General features: G+C 34.7%; 1 protein-coding gene across 3 annotated transcripts in view; it reads left to right on the plus strand.

The window, feature by feature from the left end:
- Nucleotides 1-20122, plus strand: part of LOC107036156 (E3 ubiquitin-protein ligase UBR5) — a 33386-nt gene extending 13264 nt beyond the window's left edge. The window contains exons 4-8 of one of the 3 annotated variants that reach the window (XM_015253906.1): nucleotides 2458-2611; nucleotides 2675-2797; nucleotides 8685-8926; nucleotides 11112-13709; nucleotides 19263-20122. In XM_015253906.1, the coding sequence (XP_015109392.1) occupies nucleotides 2458-2611; nucleotides 2675-2797; nucleotides 8685-8926; nucleotides 11112-13709; nucleotides 19263-19475 (3330 nt within the window). In that variant the 3' untranslated portion in view covers nucleotides 19476-20122. Of the gene's footprint in view, nucleotides 1-2457; nucleotides 2798-8684; nucleotides 8927-11111; nucleotides 13710-19262 lie in introns of all 3 variants that reach the window. The other 2 variants (XM_015253904.1, XM_015253905.1) reach the window with 2 other exon arrangements.
- Nucleotides 20123-20308: the final 186 nt, after the last annotated feature.

Genomic DNA, 20308 nt, shown 5'->3' on the forward strand with positions numbered 1-20308 from the left:
GACAATGACAGCTAATAGATAATTTGCCACAGTGAATCAGATATTTGTAATTTCCACTTTTTTCAACTCATTCTGAATCTCACTTAAAAACGCTCTTTGACAAAAGTTCAGAATTTTTTCTATTTTTTTAAAATCATTCTATCATAATTTTTGGGAATTTCTACATGATGTACCACTCAATTGACAATTTTCGATTACGAAAGATAAAAACAATCGAGATAACATTCGAAAGGTAGTACACCCGGGCCTTAATTGAAAAGAAAATAAAACAGCAAAGTCAAAGAGACCCAGAGGGGGAAAAAGGAAAATGGGATGCTATGGTCATTTTCATGTGGACATGTTTGTCGATTCGCAATTAGAATAACTGTCGAGGGTGACTGAATAGAAATAAATGAGTAAAAACTCACTTGAAATTACAGATGTTTGTAAAAAATAAAGACATTATACTTGCGTTTTTCCACTAGACTTTTCGGAATATTTGATTTTTGAATATTCTTGGTTGAAATAATGTTCTTTATTTCGTTGAATCATCATTTCATTCAATTTAACATGATAAAATTCTACATTTTGGTACATAATAAGTAGTTGTAAGCGATGATGCATAACAAAAGAATGATGAATTTTTGTATTCGCTTCCTCATTGGCTAACATTTTAATTAAAGTTACATCGAAAAAAAGGATTCCAGTTCTCTGTAAAATTTCTCAATTTTAAAACTCTATCGTTCTAAAGTCTATCGAGCACAAACTATGTGAAATTTTTTACTCATTTTAAGGAAATCTTATTTCTGGAATTGAAGACTTTTGGATTCTTAAAATGGTAACTTTGGCATTTTTTGATCCAGAACATGCGAAATCTCAAATTAAGAACATTCTCGTTCTCTAATTCTTAATCCTATTTACTAAAGATGAAAGAAACGCGAAGTTGTTTTATATCGAAATATCTCGAAACTGCCTGACCGCTAATCCTCAATTCTGATTGGTCAATGAGTCGCGGGAAATCGTTGCTGAAAAAAATCCTCGGTATTGTCAAATTCTTCAAATGTCAAAGATTTGTTCTGCGTCATATTTTTCATTTTTTCATGGGTGAAGTTTTTCCTCATATCAAAACATATCTAAATTGCCTAATTGTTGATCATGAGAAAAAAAACAGTATTTCTAAATTTTTTCAACTCACAAATTATTCTTCACTTCCCAAATTTAAATTTTTTCATATTTATTATACGCAAAAATGATCAATTCTTGCTTCTCATATTTTCATACGTAAATTCTAAACTCTACAAAATTCATGAAAATTCTTCGGTTTCTCAAATAATTCGGGAAAAATCTTTGAAGATCTACGATTATCTGGAAAACTGAAATTTTCCGAAGAATTCAAGACATTTTTTCAGTTTTCTAGGAAATCAATTAATAACCCTCCCCTCATTTTTCAACAATTACAGATATTAAACAGATTATTTTAAAAAGTAAAAAAAAAGAATTAATCGAAAATTAAAAATTATTCATTGATGTTTCACTCTTCATTCCCTTCATTATCTTAATTCTCTTTAAGTCATTATCAATATTTATAAAACATCTATGAGTATATGAAGTTCAATAAATTCGATTTCTTCATTTTCACAACAAAACTATAAGCGCGCGCACAGATCTAGTTCTTCCTATTCACAAAGTAATCTGTCTATACTTATAACTCTTTTGTTATTCGGAGTATATTACCTGACATCTTGACTCATTTCATGTTCAATCAATGATCATTTAAGGCCCGGCTCCATTATCTGCCTAACGTTATCTAAATTGATTTTGTTGTTTGATTTTTATATCGAAATTTAAGTTCGGTGCTCCGTCCCTCAAGGACATCCGAAAATTCTGAATTTAGATTGAAAAAAAAGTAAAAAAACATTCTGAACATTTTGAAAGAGCTTTTTTAATTAATATTGAGGAATGCTTTCTGTAGAGCAGATAGGAGTAATATATACATTATCATTATTCTGAGGGCGTTCACTGAAGGTCATACTAACATGATCATCTTCTAAAGTAATATAATTGTCATAATTGAAACTCAATGAGAATTGTCTGGAACGAATTTGGCTGCAGAAATACGATATTGAAAAAATAAATACTTCTCTCAAGTAAATGGACATTAGGCAAAAATAATTTTTTTTCTCAGTGTTGAAATAAGTCTTTGGTACTGAATTTTAGAGATTTTTCTTCTGAAACGAAGTAACTCGTTTGTGATTCTCAGGTCAATGCCTTCTAGAACCCTGAGTTCGTTAAAATCAACAACTTAATTCCGGAAACTAGAAACTTTTATTTTATCTGCAATGGGAAAAGGATCATTGCACTAAATAGTACAGGTGTCCTCCCCATTGAACTGGAATCTAGGTGTAGACAATAATTATTATTATACCGACGTAACATACATAATTCATTCCAAGCACATTCTTATTCTTGTCCTCACAGATGTATCTTGAGGGGCATTTAAAGCCAACCTGGGACTGGCTCATGGTAGTGATGGACGCAACTGAGGCTCAATTACGTTTTGGCGTATCGCTAACTCAAAGTGCTGATCCGACTCATCCAGAGCATCCACTCAACAATGCATCCTCAGTATCAGGTGGTAACTTTAATGGGTTACTCAACTCTGCGGCTTTGTCACTAACATTACAGGGAAACACAGGTCGAAATCAACGCAGTGGTATTACCTCCGCCTCCAATATAACAACGACTCAAGGCTCGACGAGGCTCTCGGTTGGCTTTACAGGAGTTGGCGAGGCTCCTAGGAATACAAGAGAGCGTGAAGGTATTTTTTTTAGCTTTTTCCTGACTTCTCATCTACATTTATCCTATTTTACTTAAGATGAAAGAAATGTGAAGTTGTTTTGTATCGAAATATCTCGAAACTGCCTGACCGCTAATCCTTAATTCTGATTGGTCAATATGTGACACGAAGTTATTCACAAAAAAAACACGCGGCATTTTCAAATTCTTCAGTGGTAAATTTTTTTTTCACGTCATATATATATATTCTGTCATATGTATATATATATATATATATATTTCACATGTATATATATCATCGGTGAAATTAATAAATTCTGTCCTTTTATGGAGACCGATTATTTTAAAAAATTGAAGATAATTAATTGAAAATGAAAAATTCTTTATAGATTCTTTTACTCTACTTCGCTATTCACTGCAATCATTAATCGAATTCTCTTTGATTCATTATCAATATTTATAAGGTATTCATGAGAAAATGAAATTCAATGAATTCCATTTCTGCATTTCAACAAATGAATAGATCAGCGCGCGCGAGAGCGCGCGCATAGATCTTGTAAAAAATAGATGAATTTATGCGGCTATAGTAAATCAGTAACTAGATTCACCCTCTAAAAGTGTAAAGTTCAAGACCTGGAAAGAGAGATAGTCTTGAACCTAATCGGCAAGAACTCTCAGTTATTGCGATTAAGGGGGAACCCAGATGAAATTTTACAATCTTTGGTTGATGAACCCCGGTGGCTTGGCGCAGTGGGTCAGTTCATTGCCTCACATGCGAAAGGTTCCGAGTTCAAATTCCGGCCGGGTAGAATGGTGCGGTCTAACCATTTAAAGTCTTGATCATCATCGCAGTATACCCTAACTGGGTCGAAGCGATGTAAAATAACGATTAAAAATCAGGCCCGGTCGCGCGCTTCGCGTAAGGGATGTGACCCATTACGGGTCGCACCAATAACTTCCCGACCATTTGTTTTTTCTTTCATTAATTTTTTTATTATGTATTTATTCAATCTTTTTCTCACATTTCTCCGAGGAAATACCCATAGAAGACAAGAAAATCCGTGCGCGTGCTCGCACTCACACACACTCCCATGCACACACATCGCCGTATTCCGCATCGAGAAAAGATGTAATTTATCAGAAAAGTAAAATTGTTTCTTGAATGTATATCGATTTCGAAAAAAGCTAGTGAACTGCTGATTAAATGTCTTCCAGTATTCCATGATTTGTGCGTTATATCAAGATTCATCGTTTCTAACAAAAAAAACTTGAAATCGCATCGTTATGCACGGAGAAATGGTCTCGTTTACAAAAAAACGCTAATTTTCGACTTTTTTCCAAATGTTTTTTGGAAAAAACTGGAGAAACGCTGAGACGATCGTCTCCATAATCTAATCAGGTTCAAGTCACATGAAAATACAGCGATTAAAAAAAAAAATTCAAATCGCATCGTTTGTTCAGGAGGAATCGTGGCACAAAATTTTTATGTGCACACACATACACACATCCACACATACAGACAGGTACCTGAAAAGGGTCAGAAGTGGTTCCAAAGGTCATGAAACGTGGAGAAATGCTTAAATTTCCGCATTCGATTTTCGGGGTCATTACAATAACTTCCTCCCTTCGGGTCGGGAAGTTAAAAAAAAAAAAATTTGGTTGATGAAAATAACTGTCGAGCGACTTTTGATATGTCATGGGGTGTCGAAAAAACTATGAAAAATTTTGCACTCAACCCCTTAGGCAGAAAATTGTTACCCCGTACGTCAGACGAAAACGTTGTTTTTCCTGTTTTTGGCTATGAAGTACTCCTTGCACCACAATTTTCATCCGATTAAAACTTGTTTATTCAAAATGTTCGTTAGATTCCACAGAATAAAACTAGATATCTTTTCGATTATCTCGATTAGATCATAGAAACAAAAATTAAATTTTTCCAGTTTTGTCAACTAATAGTATCTTATGTCATAAGGCGATAAAAGTATTATCTGGCGAATGTGGGTTTATAATCCGAGCCCAAGGCGAGGATTATAATCACATTCGCCAGATAATGCTTTTATTGCCGTGTGACATACAATATTTTATGTCGTTGGGCCCGAAAACCGCGATCGAATTGTGACAAAGTGACAAAGATTTTTGTTAACCTCAAAAATGTGCACGTATAATAATTTTTATATGGTATGGAAGCAGGAAAAAAATGAATAAACCGAAAAAATGAATTAACTGAAAAAACCAAAGCCAAAAACCCAAAAAACGACGTTTTTGTCTGACGTGCGGGATAAAATGGGTTCGGTACGCAATTTTTCTTAGTATTTTAGGTACCTCCTGATATATCAAAAGTCGTTCGATAGTTATGTTCCTCAATCGAAGACTTTCAAATTTCATTTGGGCCCTGGAAGCTAAGAACTCATGAAATATTCTAATCTCATTCCCTTTCTACACTGACAATGAAAACAAAATCGACATGTTCTCGAACAAGTCTTGCTGGACCCACAAAAATCACAAGTTAAAAATAACAGATAGAAATTATTCCATTAAACATACGAATTTTTCAAACGTGAATAATCGCTCTGCATTCAATAACGAAATATTTAACTCAAAATACATATGGTACTATAGAGTAATGGATAATTAGTGCAATAACATATTTTTAAAACAGCAAAATGTATTTTTCTGACAAAAATTTTTGATTTTAGAACACTTCAAATGTTCAGCACTGAATTTTTTATTCTTCATAATTTTCAATTTGCGGTTTGCTTCGCTCAAACGGATTTCATTTGCAAACATGTTTTTTTATCTCTCAGTTCAGAGTGTATTCTTTTTCACTTCATCTGTGCCGCAGTCAAGGTATCCGGTCTACTAAATTACTTTATCGAGGTCCAGTAAATAAAGATACTATCGTTAATTGTATGGTCAGATCTTGATTGAAGAAAAACAAAATGAATAACTAAATAGGCAATTATACACTGCTTCGGGAAGGCCCGTCTCCCGGTCATCTCTTTTAATGGTGAGATTTCACTTGCGAGGACAGCGTAATTGAATTGCCTCTTGCGGACGTGAACATGAATATTTTGCCCCTTTTCCTCACATGTTCACACATTGGATGAATAATTCATTGGAGAAAATCGATTCGTGTAAACGCAATGAAAGGTCCACCGATAACATTAGTCATTTCGATATTTTTAAAGGAATCAGTAGTGTTAATTCAACGAATTTCTTGAGCTAACGTTCATGAAAATGTAAACGTTGTTTCTAAAAGCTCCCGGATTTTTTCCCCGTGAAAAATACCCCGCAAAATTTTTCCATCGAAAAAATTTTCTCCAGAAAAGTTTCTGTGTCTCCAAAAAAACTATGTAAAATTTCCTTGGAAAGTATGAAATCAGACCCATATTCGAACACAATATCAATTCATCTTTATTTAATGCAATATCCATGATTTTCTTGAAGTCGACAATTTCTGAACACCATGAATAATTTACACGCACCCTTTCGGCAAAATTGGATTTAATTCTTCAAATAGAACATCTACAGCCAGACAAAATCACTAACATTCCAACACACTAAAATTATTAATTTTCAGTATAATCAACAACATACAAAAAATTGAATGTAAATTTAAAATTTACATATCAACATTGATCGCTAAACAATGAATTGACTAAACAATCGCAAATGAAAAAAAAAACGATTTGTGTTACTAATTTTTTCATTTTTCTTCTTCTAAGAGAAAGAAAAAAAATCAATTAGCATTTTCTGAAGAAAAACTCCAAACAAAATCCCACATTAAAAAAATTCGTAAGGAAAATTGATATCAATGAGAACAATTCGCCGAAAAATTTACGGGGAAAACATTCCGGGAATTTTTCAACGGGGAAAAAAAGCTCCGGCCACCGTTTCTAAATACTCCGAAAAGAATAACTTCGTGATCATGAAATTTCTGTCTCAAAAATGATACGTTACATTGGATATTCGACTCCGTTTGTCCAAAAGCACAAGATGAACTTTGAATGTATAATAACAACCTAGAAACCAAGCCACTCCCCAAGATGAAACAACTAATAGTAATGACGTGCAAAATCGTACTCATCTATTTGGAACTCTGCGAAAGATCTTATCGTTTGTGCACACACACACACACACACTCTTGTGGAATTTTTCCCAAAATACATCTTTAAATTTTGAGCCATTTGAAGCTGTTTCCGTATTAAAAATAGAAATCTGAAATTTACACGACAACAAACTGCGATGATTCTACAAATATTATCATCATCCACTAATTGTTATTAAATTTGAAAGTCTCTGGGTCTTGTTGCAATGAAGATGGGAGTTTTCAGTGTCAATTATGACGATCAAACAAGCAGGGGACAGCGAGTATATGACAGCGCGCCGTATGACAGTGAGCATGTCACTGAGTGATGTCGTATTTTTTTTTCGCCATCAATATATTAATGGCGGGCTTCCGAATGATCTGAAATATTATAAAAGTTTGTAGCTTTACAACACTAACTAGCAGCAAAAATTTCAGATGTTTACTGCCACCTCCATGGGTGCTATAAAAATTACAATCTTTCAAATACTTTGTATGAATGGATATATAATACATATTTTCTGTCCAAATTTCAAGTTCATATCTCAATTTTTGCATAAGCTAGAGTGTTGACAAAGTTTTTCTATGAAAAAACGGAAAAAGGGAATATCTTGAAAACTTTGTATGAACGGGTTCGATTGATTCAGAAGCCCTCGCGACGAGTATTTTGAAAAAAGAAAAATTGAAATTGGTGCATTAGTTTTGAGATATTGAGGAAAAACGAAATTTAAACAAGTTGTTATATCTTAGGAACTACTGGATCGATCGGGCTAAAACAGCGCGCCAAAGTTGAGCTCAATAATAGCTAAAATGGGCCAAAATTTCAAATTTTTGACTAGAAATTTCACCGTATTTATGTTGAATTTTCTATAAATTAAACATTAAAATCCCAAATTCTGTTGTGAAGTGGTCAATCGGTTTAAGTCGACTTAGCTCCCAGTTGAGTCTTTGTTGAATACCTCGGAATTTAAGGAAGATAGCGAAATTTTTGTAAGATCTTTTTCGATAGTCTTCACTTTTCTCTACAAAAAAGATTTTTAGGAAAATTTTGCTAACTCCTTTAGAATTCAAGATATTCATCGAGAACTGGCGCTAGAATAGAATAGAATAGAATTAAACCGTTTGACCACTTCACTACTAAATTATCACATATATATACATACAGAAATCACCCTAAAAACATCATTTCTTCACGTTTCATAATATTCTAGACAATTTTCAATCAAAATGAAAAAATCGGTCGGAAAATGGGTCAAATACAAGGCTTCCATTCGCAAGCACAACGTGGTGGAGAGGTATGGAATGTCGCATATTCGACATAGTCTAAATTCCGTTAACCCTAGTTTCGTCACCATAGGAGGGAAATGCCGCAGAAGGTCGATTTTATTTTCTTAACCATTGACTGGCTGAGCAAAAAAATCCTACAAAATTGGAATGCGTCAATTCAAGTGTCTAAAAGATTATAATATTTTTTAAAATTATTTATATCCACAATTCCTGAAGAAAAAAAATTATTTCTAACAGACGGGCAATTTCATTTAACATGGGAAAAAATGCTAAATGAAATTGCCCGTTGTGCGACGTTGCCGAAGTCTCGCTAAACGCGCCCAGGCAGTATAGAGTAAATTCGGCAACGCTCGGGCCTAAATAACACGGCGGCGATTCCCTACGGAGGTGACCAATGTCGCAAGTTCTCATATGGTGACCAACTAGGGTTGAATGAAATTTACAATTTTTCAGTGTTCATCCTTAAGTCTCGATCAATGACCTGAATTTTGACACTGAATGGGAATAGCCAAATAATCGTGTAAATTTGTTTAAGGAGGCGATGCACACTGGGCCCGACGTGAGTTCCTGTCCTACTGTTTGTCCTTGATGCGAGCTCATAACGGAGAACACAGAGACAGCCTACCAGTCCTGGATGTGTCAGCGCTGCGACATGTGGCGTACGTTTTCGACGCCCTTGTTTACTACATGCGATCTCTCAACGAACCTTTGGGCACATCCCGCTGTGATAATCAGAAGGAAAATGCTGTGCATTCGTATTCTACGTGGAACGATCAGGTCAATTATCATTTTATTAGTTACACTATATATCAATCGTCGAGGATGATGCATATAACGAGTAATATGATCTGAGCTCTTTGCATTCAAATGGACATTTATTTCACAGTTGAATATTTCAGACCGTTCCAGATGCTGTTGTGAATTCTCTTGTCAACGGAGCAGATTATAACAAATGAATCTGTCAATGAAGTTGAATGGAATTGAAGGGAAATTCGCGAAACTTGAATCTCATTCTCTCTTTTCTTAACTGTCAATCACACGTTAAATTTACTTTACTTCGTTCCTTAACCCTTTATGCTTAATATTTATTCCTAATGCCTCATATTTTCGAAGGTGCACAATTTTTTACTCAGACTGATCTATATGTAACTGTTCTGAACTTTTGAATGTTAAAACTATCGAAGGAGACAAATCACGATACAGTTGTAATGATTGTAGCTTGACTAGGATAAACAGGTCCATTTCTAGACGATTTCAACTTGCATTGACTATTCCATAAATAAAATGAAAATCGTACTCATTATTTCATCTTTCAATAATATTACTCGGGCACAATCATGTGATTACTTATTTTTTCTATTGAGTAACATTTAATCCTATCCTAAAAAGAACATACACTTAAAGTCGATAACTATCGATATCTCGCAAGTCTGTTACGCTTATTCCTCATTGATTCCAGTCGTATAAGGCGGCAAATTTAATTCATGATTAATTTAATTTTGAAATTTTCAATTATGATTATTAAAATTACAGCGCGCTGTAGCGCGCGTTCCGTCTCGTAAATAAAAAAATATGGCCTTGTCATCCACAAATTAGGGGTTTCGGCTGCATTCAACTATTTCTTAATTTAAGGCCCGGGTGTACTATCTTTCANAGTCGATAACTATCGATATCTCGCAAGTCTGTTACGCTTATTCCTCATTGATTCCAGTCGTATAAGGCGGCAAATTTAATTCATGATTAATTTAATTTTGAAATTTTCAATTATGATTATTAAAATTACAGCGCGCTGTAGCGCGCGTTCCGTCTCGTAAATAAAAAAATATGGCCTTGTCATCCACAAATTAGGGGTTTCGGCTGCATTCAACTATTTCTTAATTTAAGGCCCGGGTGTACTATCTTTCAAATGTTATCTGTATTTTTTTTATCTTTCGTAATCCAAAATTGTCAATTGAGTAGTACATCGTGTAGAAATTCCCAAAAATTATGATAGAATGATAAAAAAAAATGGAAAAATTCTGAACTTTTTCAAAAAGCGTTTTTAATTGAGATTCAAAATGAGTTAAAAAAAGTGGAAATTACAAATATCTGATTCGCTGTGGCAAATTATCTATTAGCTGTCATTTTCCATGGTGGATAACAAAACACTAACTCCTCATGGGAAGTGACAGCTAGGTATCACAATTTTCAAAACAGTGGTATGTAGTCATCTGCCATTTTTATGTGATAAAAGTGTGATTAAAAAATTCTCCAAAATATTACTTTTTTCAAAGAGCCTTTTCCGTAATAAATGTCTCTGTACAGTATGGGAAAAGATTTACAAAATCAGTCTTCCCCCTGCATGATATTGGGTGACAGGTCGCCATTTGTCACCCTAAATCAGATAGATTTTTCAATTTCTTGTTATTCAACTTATTCTGATTATGAATTAAAAATGCTCTTTGAAAAAATTAGAAATTTTTTCTATTTTTTTTTATTATTCATTCATAATTTTTCAAAACTTCTGCATGATGCAGGACTTAATTGACAATTTCAGATGACGAAAGATGAAAAAAAAACTTCGAGATAACGTTCGAAAGATAGTACACCCGGGCCTTAATTATTCTTTGTTTTGTTATTTTCATTTAAAATAATTTTTTTCTACTAATTCAAACATCGAATTTCCCTTAATCGTCCAACAATTGGCCTGTTCACCCTACGCACAATTGACAAAGATAATAAATAAGGAGAACACTTTCAGTTGCGACACAATTTAATCAAAGATTCAACACTCATAAAACAGCAACTATTTCTTTTTTTTTCACTCATCAATATTAATTTCCTAATAGTGAGGACTTTCACATCAAGTGCATCATCAGGTTAATGTCGGGTCTTCTTGCCCAGACTCCTTCCTCAAGAAATTCCTTGCTGAAAATTTTATAACTTTTAGCAATAATTTCCTTTGTATGTCCCGATTTTTCAGGATGAAAATGACAATGAAGAAGGGGACGAGGATACTCTCCACGGTAACAACGCAATGGAAACCGACTCAGTGGATTATCCCGACTTGCTTCAAGTACCAACTTGTGGTTCTGGAAATTCCATCAATTCAGGAACAGGGAGAGGTAGAAAGCATCCATTCCTGCAGAGATCAGATTCAACTCTATGTCTAGGATGTCCCCCATTGGATCCATTCGAAGCGAATATAAGTGAGGCTCTACCCCTGGCTGATCAACCGCATTTACTACAACCCCACTCGAGACGAGAGGATCTCTTCGGTGTACCTAGACAAGCTCTCGCCGGTGGTTCGGGAACAAGTCAAAATCCATTCGAAGGACTCCCAACTAGATTAGGCCTCTCAACACGTACGGCTGATAATTCAGCGACATTTGGTCAAGTGATGCAGCAAGGTCCGAGTGCAAGCGCCACAGCTTCATCGTCATCAAGCGAGATACCACGAAGAAGTCCCACCAGTGAGCCAGGATGCAGCAGACAAGTTCCACCCTCAGATAAACAGAAATTGTACTATCCTCTGAATGACAATCACATGATGATGAATGAACAAATTGACAGAGCACCAATTATTGTCTCTCCAGGTAATCAAACTGATATGGCATCTAAGCAAGTGAAGAGTGATTGCAAAGATTTATCGAAAACTGGTAGAAGTGTTATTGTGAGAGCTGGGGCTGCTGCAGAAACTAAAGCACCAGAAGTACTGGTTGTCCCCGTGACTGAGACCCAGGCAGATAATGCAGATGAAGTAGATCCAGCAACAACTAGTCAAGAGATATCAGCCCATGAGACAGTTGAAACGAGCCCCCTTGAATCTACAAGACTATCGGCAAATCCAGTTAGCACCATTGGATCCAATATATCCCACAACATTCTCCTCGGACGCTGGCGATTGTCACTCGACCTATTTGGTCGTGTTTTTATGGAAGACGTTGGGCTTGAAGCTGGATCAGTCGTATCAGAATTGGGGGGTTTTCCCGTTAAGGAGGCAAAATTTCGTCGGGACATGGAGAAGCTGAGGAATTCACAGCAGAAAGATATAGCACTTTCCAAGATTGAGCGTGATCGTACACAATTGCTGGTGCAAACGATGAAAGAATTGAATACCCAGTACAATCTTTACAACAGGCGAGCATCAAATACCCCACCATTGGCAGTTAATCGAGTGAAAGTAACATTCAAAGATGAGCCTGGTGAGGGCTCGGGTGTCGCAAGAAGTTTCTATACTGCTATTGCTAATGCCTTACTTGCTAACGACAAACTGCCAAATCTCGAAGCAGCCCAGGTTGGCTCCAAGTACTCGCAATACAATGTTCTCCAAAAATTGAAAAGAGATCGAGATCGCGATTTTCGCCGGCAAAATCCACGAGCATCAGCGAAGTACCGAGAGACACGACGAGCATTATCATTTGAGGCTCGCTCTTTCCATCCGTCAACAACACTTGCTGATGGTGCCAGTGGTAGTGGTGGTAGCAGCACCAGTGCTTCATCAACTGGTGGATCTTCATCAAGCAATCATACACTGCCAGCTGGTGGAAGTCACGGTAATCATAATCTATCGAACAATGAACATTTAACAACGCATCAGCAAAATCTTGGTGATCGATTGTACCCTAAAGTACATGCATTGAGACCAGCATTCTCTGAAAAAATAACTGGAATGCTGTTGGAATTGACACCAGCGCAGTTATTGATGCTTCTGGCGTCTGAGGAAGCGTTACAACAGAAAGTCGATGAGGCTTATGAATTGTTACACAATCATATTCAAGATGTCACGAGTGAGGCACTGTTGGATCTTGATGTTTTTAGTTTAACTGAACGATGTGCTAGTAATAATAAGAAAAAAATTGTTGATAATACAATACTTGATGACGTTGAGGACAACGCCCCATTATTTTATGCACCTGGTAAACGTGGCTTTTATACACCAAGACAGGGACGAGCAAGTTATGAACGATTGAACGCATTCAGAAATGTTGGAAGACTTATAGGGCTTTGTCTATTACAAAATGAATTATGCCCTATATTCCTCAATCGCCATGTTATTAAATATATTTTATCAAGGCCCATACGTTTCCACGATTTGGCATTTTTCGATTCTGTTATTTATGAGAGTCTTCGACAATTGGTCATCGATGCTGAGACTAAGGACAGCAACAGTCTCTTCTCAACTCTCGATCTTACATTCAGTATTGATCTCTGTCCTGAGGAGGGTGGAGGTTCTATTGAACTTGTACCAAATGGCCGTGACGTCGAGGTTACTGCTACTAATGTTTACGACTATGTACGAAGATATGCTGAAGTCAGGATGATCAAAGCACAAGAGAAGGCACTTGAAGCAATGCGAGAAGGTGTATTCGATGTACTACCGGAGGGTGCACTTGACGGCCTAACGTCTGAGGATTTCAGGTTGTTGCTTAATGGAGTTGGGGATATCAATGTCTCGGTTCTTATATCATATACATCGTTCAATGATGAGTCTGGAGAATCTATGGAGAGACTCGTTAAATTCAAGAGGTGGTTGTGGTCAATCGTCGAGAAAATGACTCAATTCGAGCGTCAAGACTTGGTAAGTAACGATGATGCTAGATATCTTTAATTTAATTACGAGCATTCAATTCAATTAACAAAACGATGTGATGAAGACGATTTAGGTTGACTCAATTTCTAGTTGAGTTTTTAGAGGATATTCATTCCATTAAAGGATATTCAAGTACTTTGGCTATTTTTTCTCCTGTGAAATCATTTTCTACTTTTATAATCGAACATCAGCGCTTTCATTTGAACCCCATTTGACTCCAAGTTGCTGGACATTTTATAATGATTTTATTATTTAAACTTTGCAGGTCTGAATTTAAATTTTAATATTGAACCGTTAGCAAACATTTTAAGCTATGATTGAATTCATCTGAACCATGATATTCAAAGATATTCCCGGAATTATGATTTTCAAAAAATACAAAATTTTTGAAAATTTTCCAACAAATCAAAATAACGATTATTGCTATTGCCTTCATCTTCGAACTCGGTCAAAGGGATATCCAAAAGAATTTTTTAAGCCATCATTCAATCAATTCAAAACATTTTTTTTAGTTATCATGGGACAACCGGTTTTCAAAAAAATTCAACTATTAAAAAAAAATCGATGAATCGAATTTTAATTACTGTCGATTGATAGGGCTCAACAATACCTACATTTGAAAATAAGGAACGTAGAACTCCTATTCGGCAGAAGCCATGTGACTGTTTTTTCATGTATTAGACTACATTTGAAAAAAAAGATTTAATTCCATCCATTCATTAGCGAACAATTGAAGAAAAACTATACCACACACACACACGTACGGACACACTCTAAACATCGTATTTTCGGAATTTTTAGATCATAATGGGTCGATATAACACAAAAAATCAAAAACTCAAATTTGAACGATTACAGTGCTTCCATTCGAAAGCAAAAATTGCAATTTTTAAAAATTGCGAGTATTTTCTATAAATAATTCATTTTTAATGACTGGATCAATTTTTTTCATTTGAACATAATAAATTCCTTCATGTAGAATCAGCTAATGAACCGCAGAGACCAAAACTAAACTACAAGTTAAAAATTCGGCCGAAATCTTCTCCACAACATAAATAATTTATAAACAATCAATTTTCCGCCATAAAAATAATTATTCTCTGCAAATTGGAATTTTAATGGCGCTGAATATCTATGATTTTTTTCAAAATGTTCTCAGGCAATTTACATGACAAATTTTATGATTAATAATGGTTGAATCTGTAGTCCAGTCTGTACAAAACTGTGATACTTGGATTTCCTTAAGGATATCCATGTATTTCGTTCAAATTAGAAACTTTTTTCCAAGGATGATTTCAGTTTTGTCCAAAATCTTGCCATAGCCATACTTTTTCAGATTTCTCATTGCTGAATAATGCACTTTATCGGGAAATTCTTCGATGAATATTGTGAACAATAGGGGAGGGTGGGACAAAATGGAACTGTGGGGCAAAAAGGAACGGCGGGGCAAAATGGAACGGTACAAAAAATTCTTATCCCAAGAAATTTCTCTTCAAGAGATGAAATATTTGGCACAAGAAATTAGTTTTGTGATATTATGACGATTTTTCTCTCAGTGTATGACACCGGAACGAATGATTTAAGATAAAATGTGACATTTTCCTCTCCTTTAGTAGGCTAAATAGTTGAAAGAAAACTGAAATTTCATGAGCAGTTGTCTAAATATTTTCAAAACAGTGACTGATTTCGATACAGGGGAAAAATAATGAAAATTCATTGGAATTCGACATTTTTGAAGAGCAGAAGGATGAGAATTCCTCACCTCATCTGAATTTTCAATCAAAACATTAGTAAACTTTAGTAAACTAAATCATATAGTGTATTCTTCAATTTTCAATCAATTGGAAATTCAAAAATTCATTTACCTTAACATTCCAGGTTTCTATTAATATTTAAGAAAAGGGGAGAGTGGGGCAAAATGGAACGATAGTGAATTTTGATTTTCAAAAACTATAGGACCTTTTTCTAATATTCAATTTATTGATAGAACAATAATAATATTCCAAAGGTCTTATTTATTTATCTATAATCGTCTATTACTCTATAATTGAATTTACAGACATCAGATTTTTCTTCAGTTTTTTAACCTTGAATTATCTTTTTTACAATGAAGATAGCAAAATTTTTGATAATGACCTTTTTTATAGCCCTTGAAATTCTCTACAAAAAGGTCGTTATCAAAATTCTCCTATCTCCCTTATATTACAAGATAGCGATAATTACAGAGTAGACTGATGTCACTGACTTAACACCGAATCATCATTTTGAGCTCACCTAAGGTAAAAAAAAAAGTTGTCTGAATTTCGCTCTATATTCGTTTTTTGTACCGTTCCATTTTGCCCCACCCTCCCCTATTTTATTCAATTTCACACATGACTCTCATTGGTCTAACCTCTAATGATCATACGGCAACACTGCACATGTGTTCCATATAAACTCGTAAATTCGGTCCGAGTAGTCACCCGAGTGAACCGTTGCCAGACGTGCGGATTAAAACCACCCAATATGGCCGTCCTACCAATCAAGAAGCGTTTAATTTGATTGTTTGCAATTCAGTAGCGAAGTAGTAAAGCGGTTTAAGTCGACTTATCTCTTAGTTGAGTTTTTGATGAATATTTCCGAATCTAAGGAAGATAGCGAAATTTTAGTAATCACATTTGTTGTAGCTCTCGATCGACTCTACAAAAAAGGTCATAACAAAAATTTTGCTATCTCCCTTAGATTCCGAGATATTCATTGAAAACTGGTCGATAGTCAAAATTGACTTGTACCGTTTTACCACTTCGCTACTGAATTATCTGTCCGGAAACATACGTTTTTCAATGTCGCAAAAAAAAACTAGAGAGTGTAACTAACAAAGTAATATACGGTTATGTGTACGAGAAAACGCTTTAAGACGATCAACTATTTGATTGAAGGTGGGAGTATACAGCTCTTATGGACCCAATGTGTTGAATTTATTGTTTTCAAAAATCGTTTCCTCGGAAAAATGTTCGGAAAGTAAAGTTAATATTGCGCTTAAAAAATACTCTTGGTCAATTCTATAAGCTCTGAAGAGGATTCCTTCCAGAAAAAATTGCCTGAATTACTTACATATCCTTAAGAGAGAAAAACATTCCATAGAGAAGCCAAGTTTTTTGCTTCTCGAATCGAGTTAATTTTTTTTTAACTTTTGAAGATTTTTATTAACGTTAATGATACAAAAAGGCAGCAGAGTATACATTGTTAACTTACGGCTATCTTACATAGTTTCAGCCCTCGGGCTTTTACTCATATATGAGCCTTTAAGGGTCTGATACCTTAAAAAATCCTTATAAGTACCAAAAACTATTCATTTCAAGTGAGGAATGCTCTTAAACTAAGAATATCTCAAAGGAATAAAATTCTAAAATGATTGAAAATTAATTAATTCACCTTCATTGCCGTCGAGGTGTCAGGGGATATATATTGAACAACATTATTCAAAAGCATGAGTATCTTCAATTCAAGAACGAAAATGTTCTTATTTTAAAAAACCAAAAATTCTCAATTTCGGAACCCAGACTTTCTTAGAATTAATTGAAGTACAATAAATCAAAATGAGAACTTTTTTTCAACTTTTTACTGAGAGACAAAAATTGAAAGTGATGAAGAGTATTTTTCGTCGTCGAATACGTATTGCATAGAATTCATTAGATAATTACTTCTTAAGATATCAAAAATTTTATCGTGGTAGATACTGACATGGGTGAAATATCCAGATTGTTTTGGAGGAGATGATACCAAATTTTTTCGAATTTTATTACGGCCACAGCGTTAATTTTGAAATTTTCTGAGTTCTTGACAAAATTTTGCGTCTCGTCAAAGGCCAATTTTTTCGGGTTTTCAATATGTATTTTTGATTGACATTTTCCGTTCTTTCGATTGAGCATGGTGCCAATTAGCTCACATCGTCGGAAATCCTTTAAAATCCCAAAAAAAAAATAGCAAATTGTGCGCGGTACCCCCTTCCCCCCACCTCGATTGGAGATTTTTTGCTTTCCTTACCCAAAATGACTACTTTTACAAAACATTAAAAAATTAGACTGGGACTCAGATCCGTTTTATCCACAATAATTTTTTTCAAATTTCGTTTTGAAATTTTTTTTCCAATTTCTCATTTTTTAATTTTTTCATTCAAAAATTACCTATTTATGGTTTATAAATGGTCGATAAATAATGAATTGTTGAATGAAAAAATGAAAAATTAAAAAAAATTGAAAAAACGAAATTTGCAAAATTTTTTTTGGATAGTACATATCGTAGTCCCAGTCTAATTTAATCAGACTTTTAATGTTTTGTAGAAATAGTCACTTTGAGTAAAGAAATAAAAAAATCTCCAATCGAAGTGAGGAAAGAGGGTACCACGCACAATTTTCTACTTTTTTTGGCGGTTTTAAAGCATTTCTCTGATGCGAGCTAATTGGCACCATGCTCAATCGAAAGAACGGAAAATTTTCGTCGGAAATAGTTAGTTATTGAAAACACGAAAAAAATTAACCTGTACTGAAACGCAAAATTTTGTCAAAAACTCACTTAACTAAAAAATTAACGTTATGGGCGTAAAACATTTGAAAAAAAAATTTAGACCTTTTGAATGAAAAAAAAAACATATAAGAAGCCCCAACAAAATTAAATTTTTGAATGTACAAAACCATACCAATAATTGGCGAAAACACTCGTACATCTCAAATATCATCACAACTAATACGTAGTTACATTTCAATAGCAAAGTGGTAAAACGGCTTAACTCGACTTATCTCCCAGTTGAGGTTTTGAGAAATATTTCCGAATCTAAGGGGGATAGCGAAATTTTCGTAATTATATTTGTTGTAGCTCTCACTCGGCTCTACAAAAAAGTTTTGTTTGAGGAGAGGATCTGTAAATTGGGTGGATTGTGGGAGGTGTTAGAGGATAGTTAAAGTAGGATGAGCCGTGAAAGAAAAAATACTGAGTTTTCTAAAATCACAATTTATTGGTGGCCAACAGCCACCAAAGTCTGAAAATATGTACACTTTATACACGGTTGAATGTCTCTAGAAAGTTATCAGTTGATTTACTGAATTTATACTGATAATTATTTAACTGCGTTGATTGACTCTAGACTGAATTTATAAAACTGAATAAATGAACTGAGTTGATGTACTGATCGGAACTGTACCGATACTATACGACTTCTACAGGTGATTTGCTCGAGATAGACTTATACGGTGAGAGGCTAAGCCTAAACTGATTGGCGCGTGTTTCGGTCACTTATGACTGATGACCCGAAGGGTCCCGGAGATTTTCCAAGTAGGCCAAGCTAGTCGACCAGAATGTTCTGGAATTTTAGTTGCGTTCCAAACACGTTTACAACAAAAATTTTGCCATCTCCCTTAGATTCCGAGATATTCATTGAAAACTGGTCACTAGTCAAAATTGACTTGAACCGTTTTCTCACTTCGCTACTGATTTACATTACACTTCTAGTATACTTCGCTGTACCAATTCAAATTATTAATTGCATTGTGTGTATTATTTCAGGTTTACTTCTGGACAGGCTCGCCAGCTCTACCTGCTAGCGAGGATGGTTTTCAACCAATGCCAAGTGTCACTATCAGACCGGCCGACGACGCGCATTTACCAACGGCAAACACGTGCATCTCACGTCTCTACGTTCCATTGTACAGTTCACGCCACGTACTTCGTCACAAGATACTACTTGCTATAAAAACTAAGAACTTTGGATTCGTATGAAGTGTCAACTTGACTAACACGTGTATGCTCGAAGTTTCATCCCCTCACAGCCCACCATCATTCAATTACGTCTCCTCGACCCCTCTTCAGTCCCAACTCCCCCCATGCCCCTCTTTGAGACCGATCGTGCATGCACGTGGTGGTTGCTGATTTATCCGTAATTGATATATAAGGAATGAAATGAAAAGTTGTATGTTGTTATTTTTCTTTTTCCTTCCTACATAAAAAAAAACAAAATGAAAAAAATATTTAAAAAAGCAAATTTATAACATTTATAAATTTATATGGTGTAATTATGATTTTTTTTCCTTTTTAAATGAAGTGGTCTTCAATTGTAATAAGGTTTTTGTGTTAAAGTGTCATATTTAGCTCTTATAGTACCCGAAATGAAATCGTGGATAAATAAAACTAAATTTAACAAATGAATTGAAAATCAATTGATATTAATTGCAAACACAACTTTTAAATGAAAAATCGAAAGAAAAATGTATGCTTTCTTAGATATACATATATCGAAATTATGTATCATAATAGTATCCGTAATAACTTCATTCTCGAAGAAATTAATGGAATGACGAATTATCACGTGCTCCCAATCCCAAAATTCCACAACTTGAGAATAGAGAAATAGTAAACGACCAAGAGTATGATTTTCTTTTTGTACTGTTATTATAAAAATCCATAAGCCTTTTTAATCAATTTTTAGGTAGTGGTGGGTCAATGATGAAATTTAAACGCGTGATACAATGAAAAACAAAATTTATTAGGCATGTATATCATCAGATGTAAAATAAGATGCAGACTGAAAATTTGTAGATTTTTAAAATGGATCT

Source organism: Diachasma alloeum, unplaced genomic scaffold (assembly GCF_001412515.2).
Source record: "Diachasma alloeum isolate Michigan unplaced genomic scaffold, Dall2.0 Dall_scaffold_00206, whole genome shotgun sequence".
Taxonomy (NCBI): Eukaryota; Metazoa; Arthropoda; class Insecta; order Hymenoptera; family Braconidae; genus Diachasma; species Diachasma alloeum.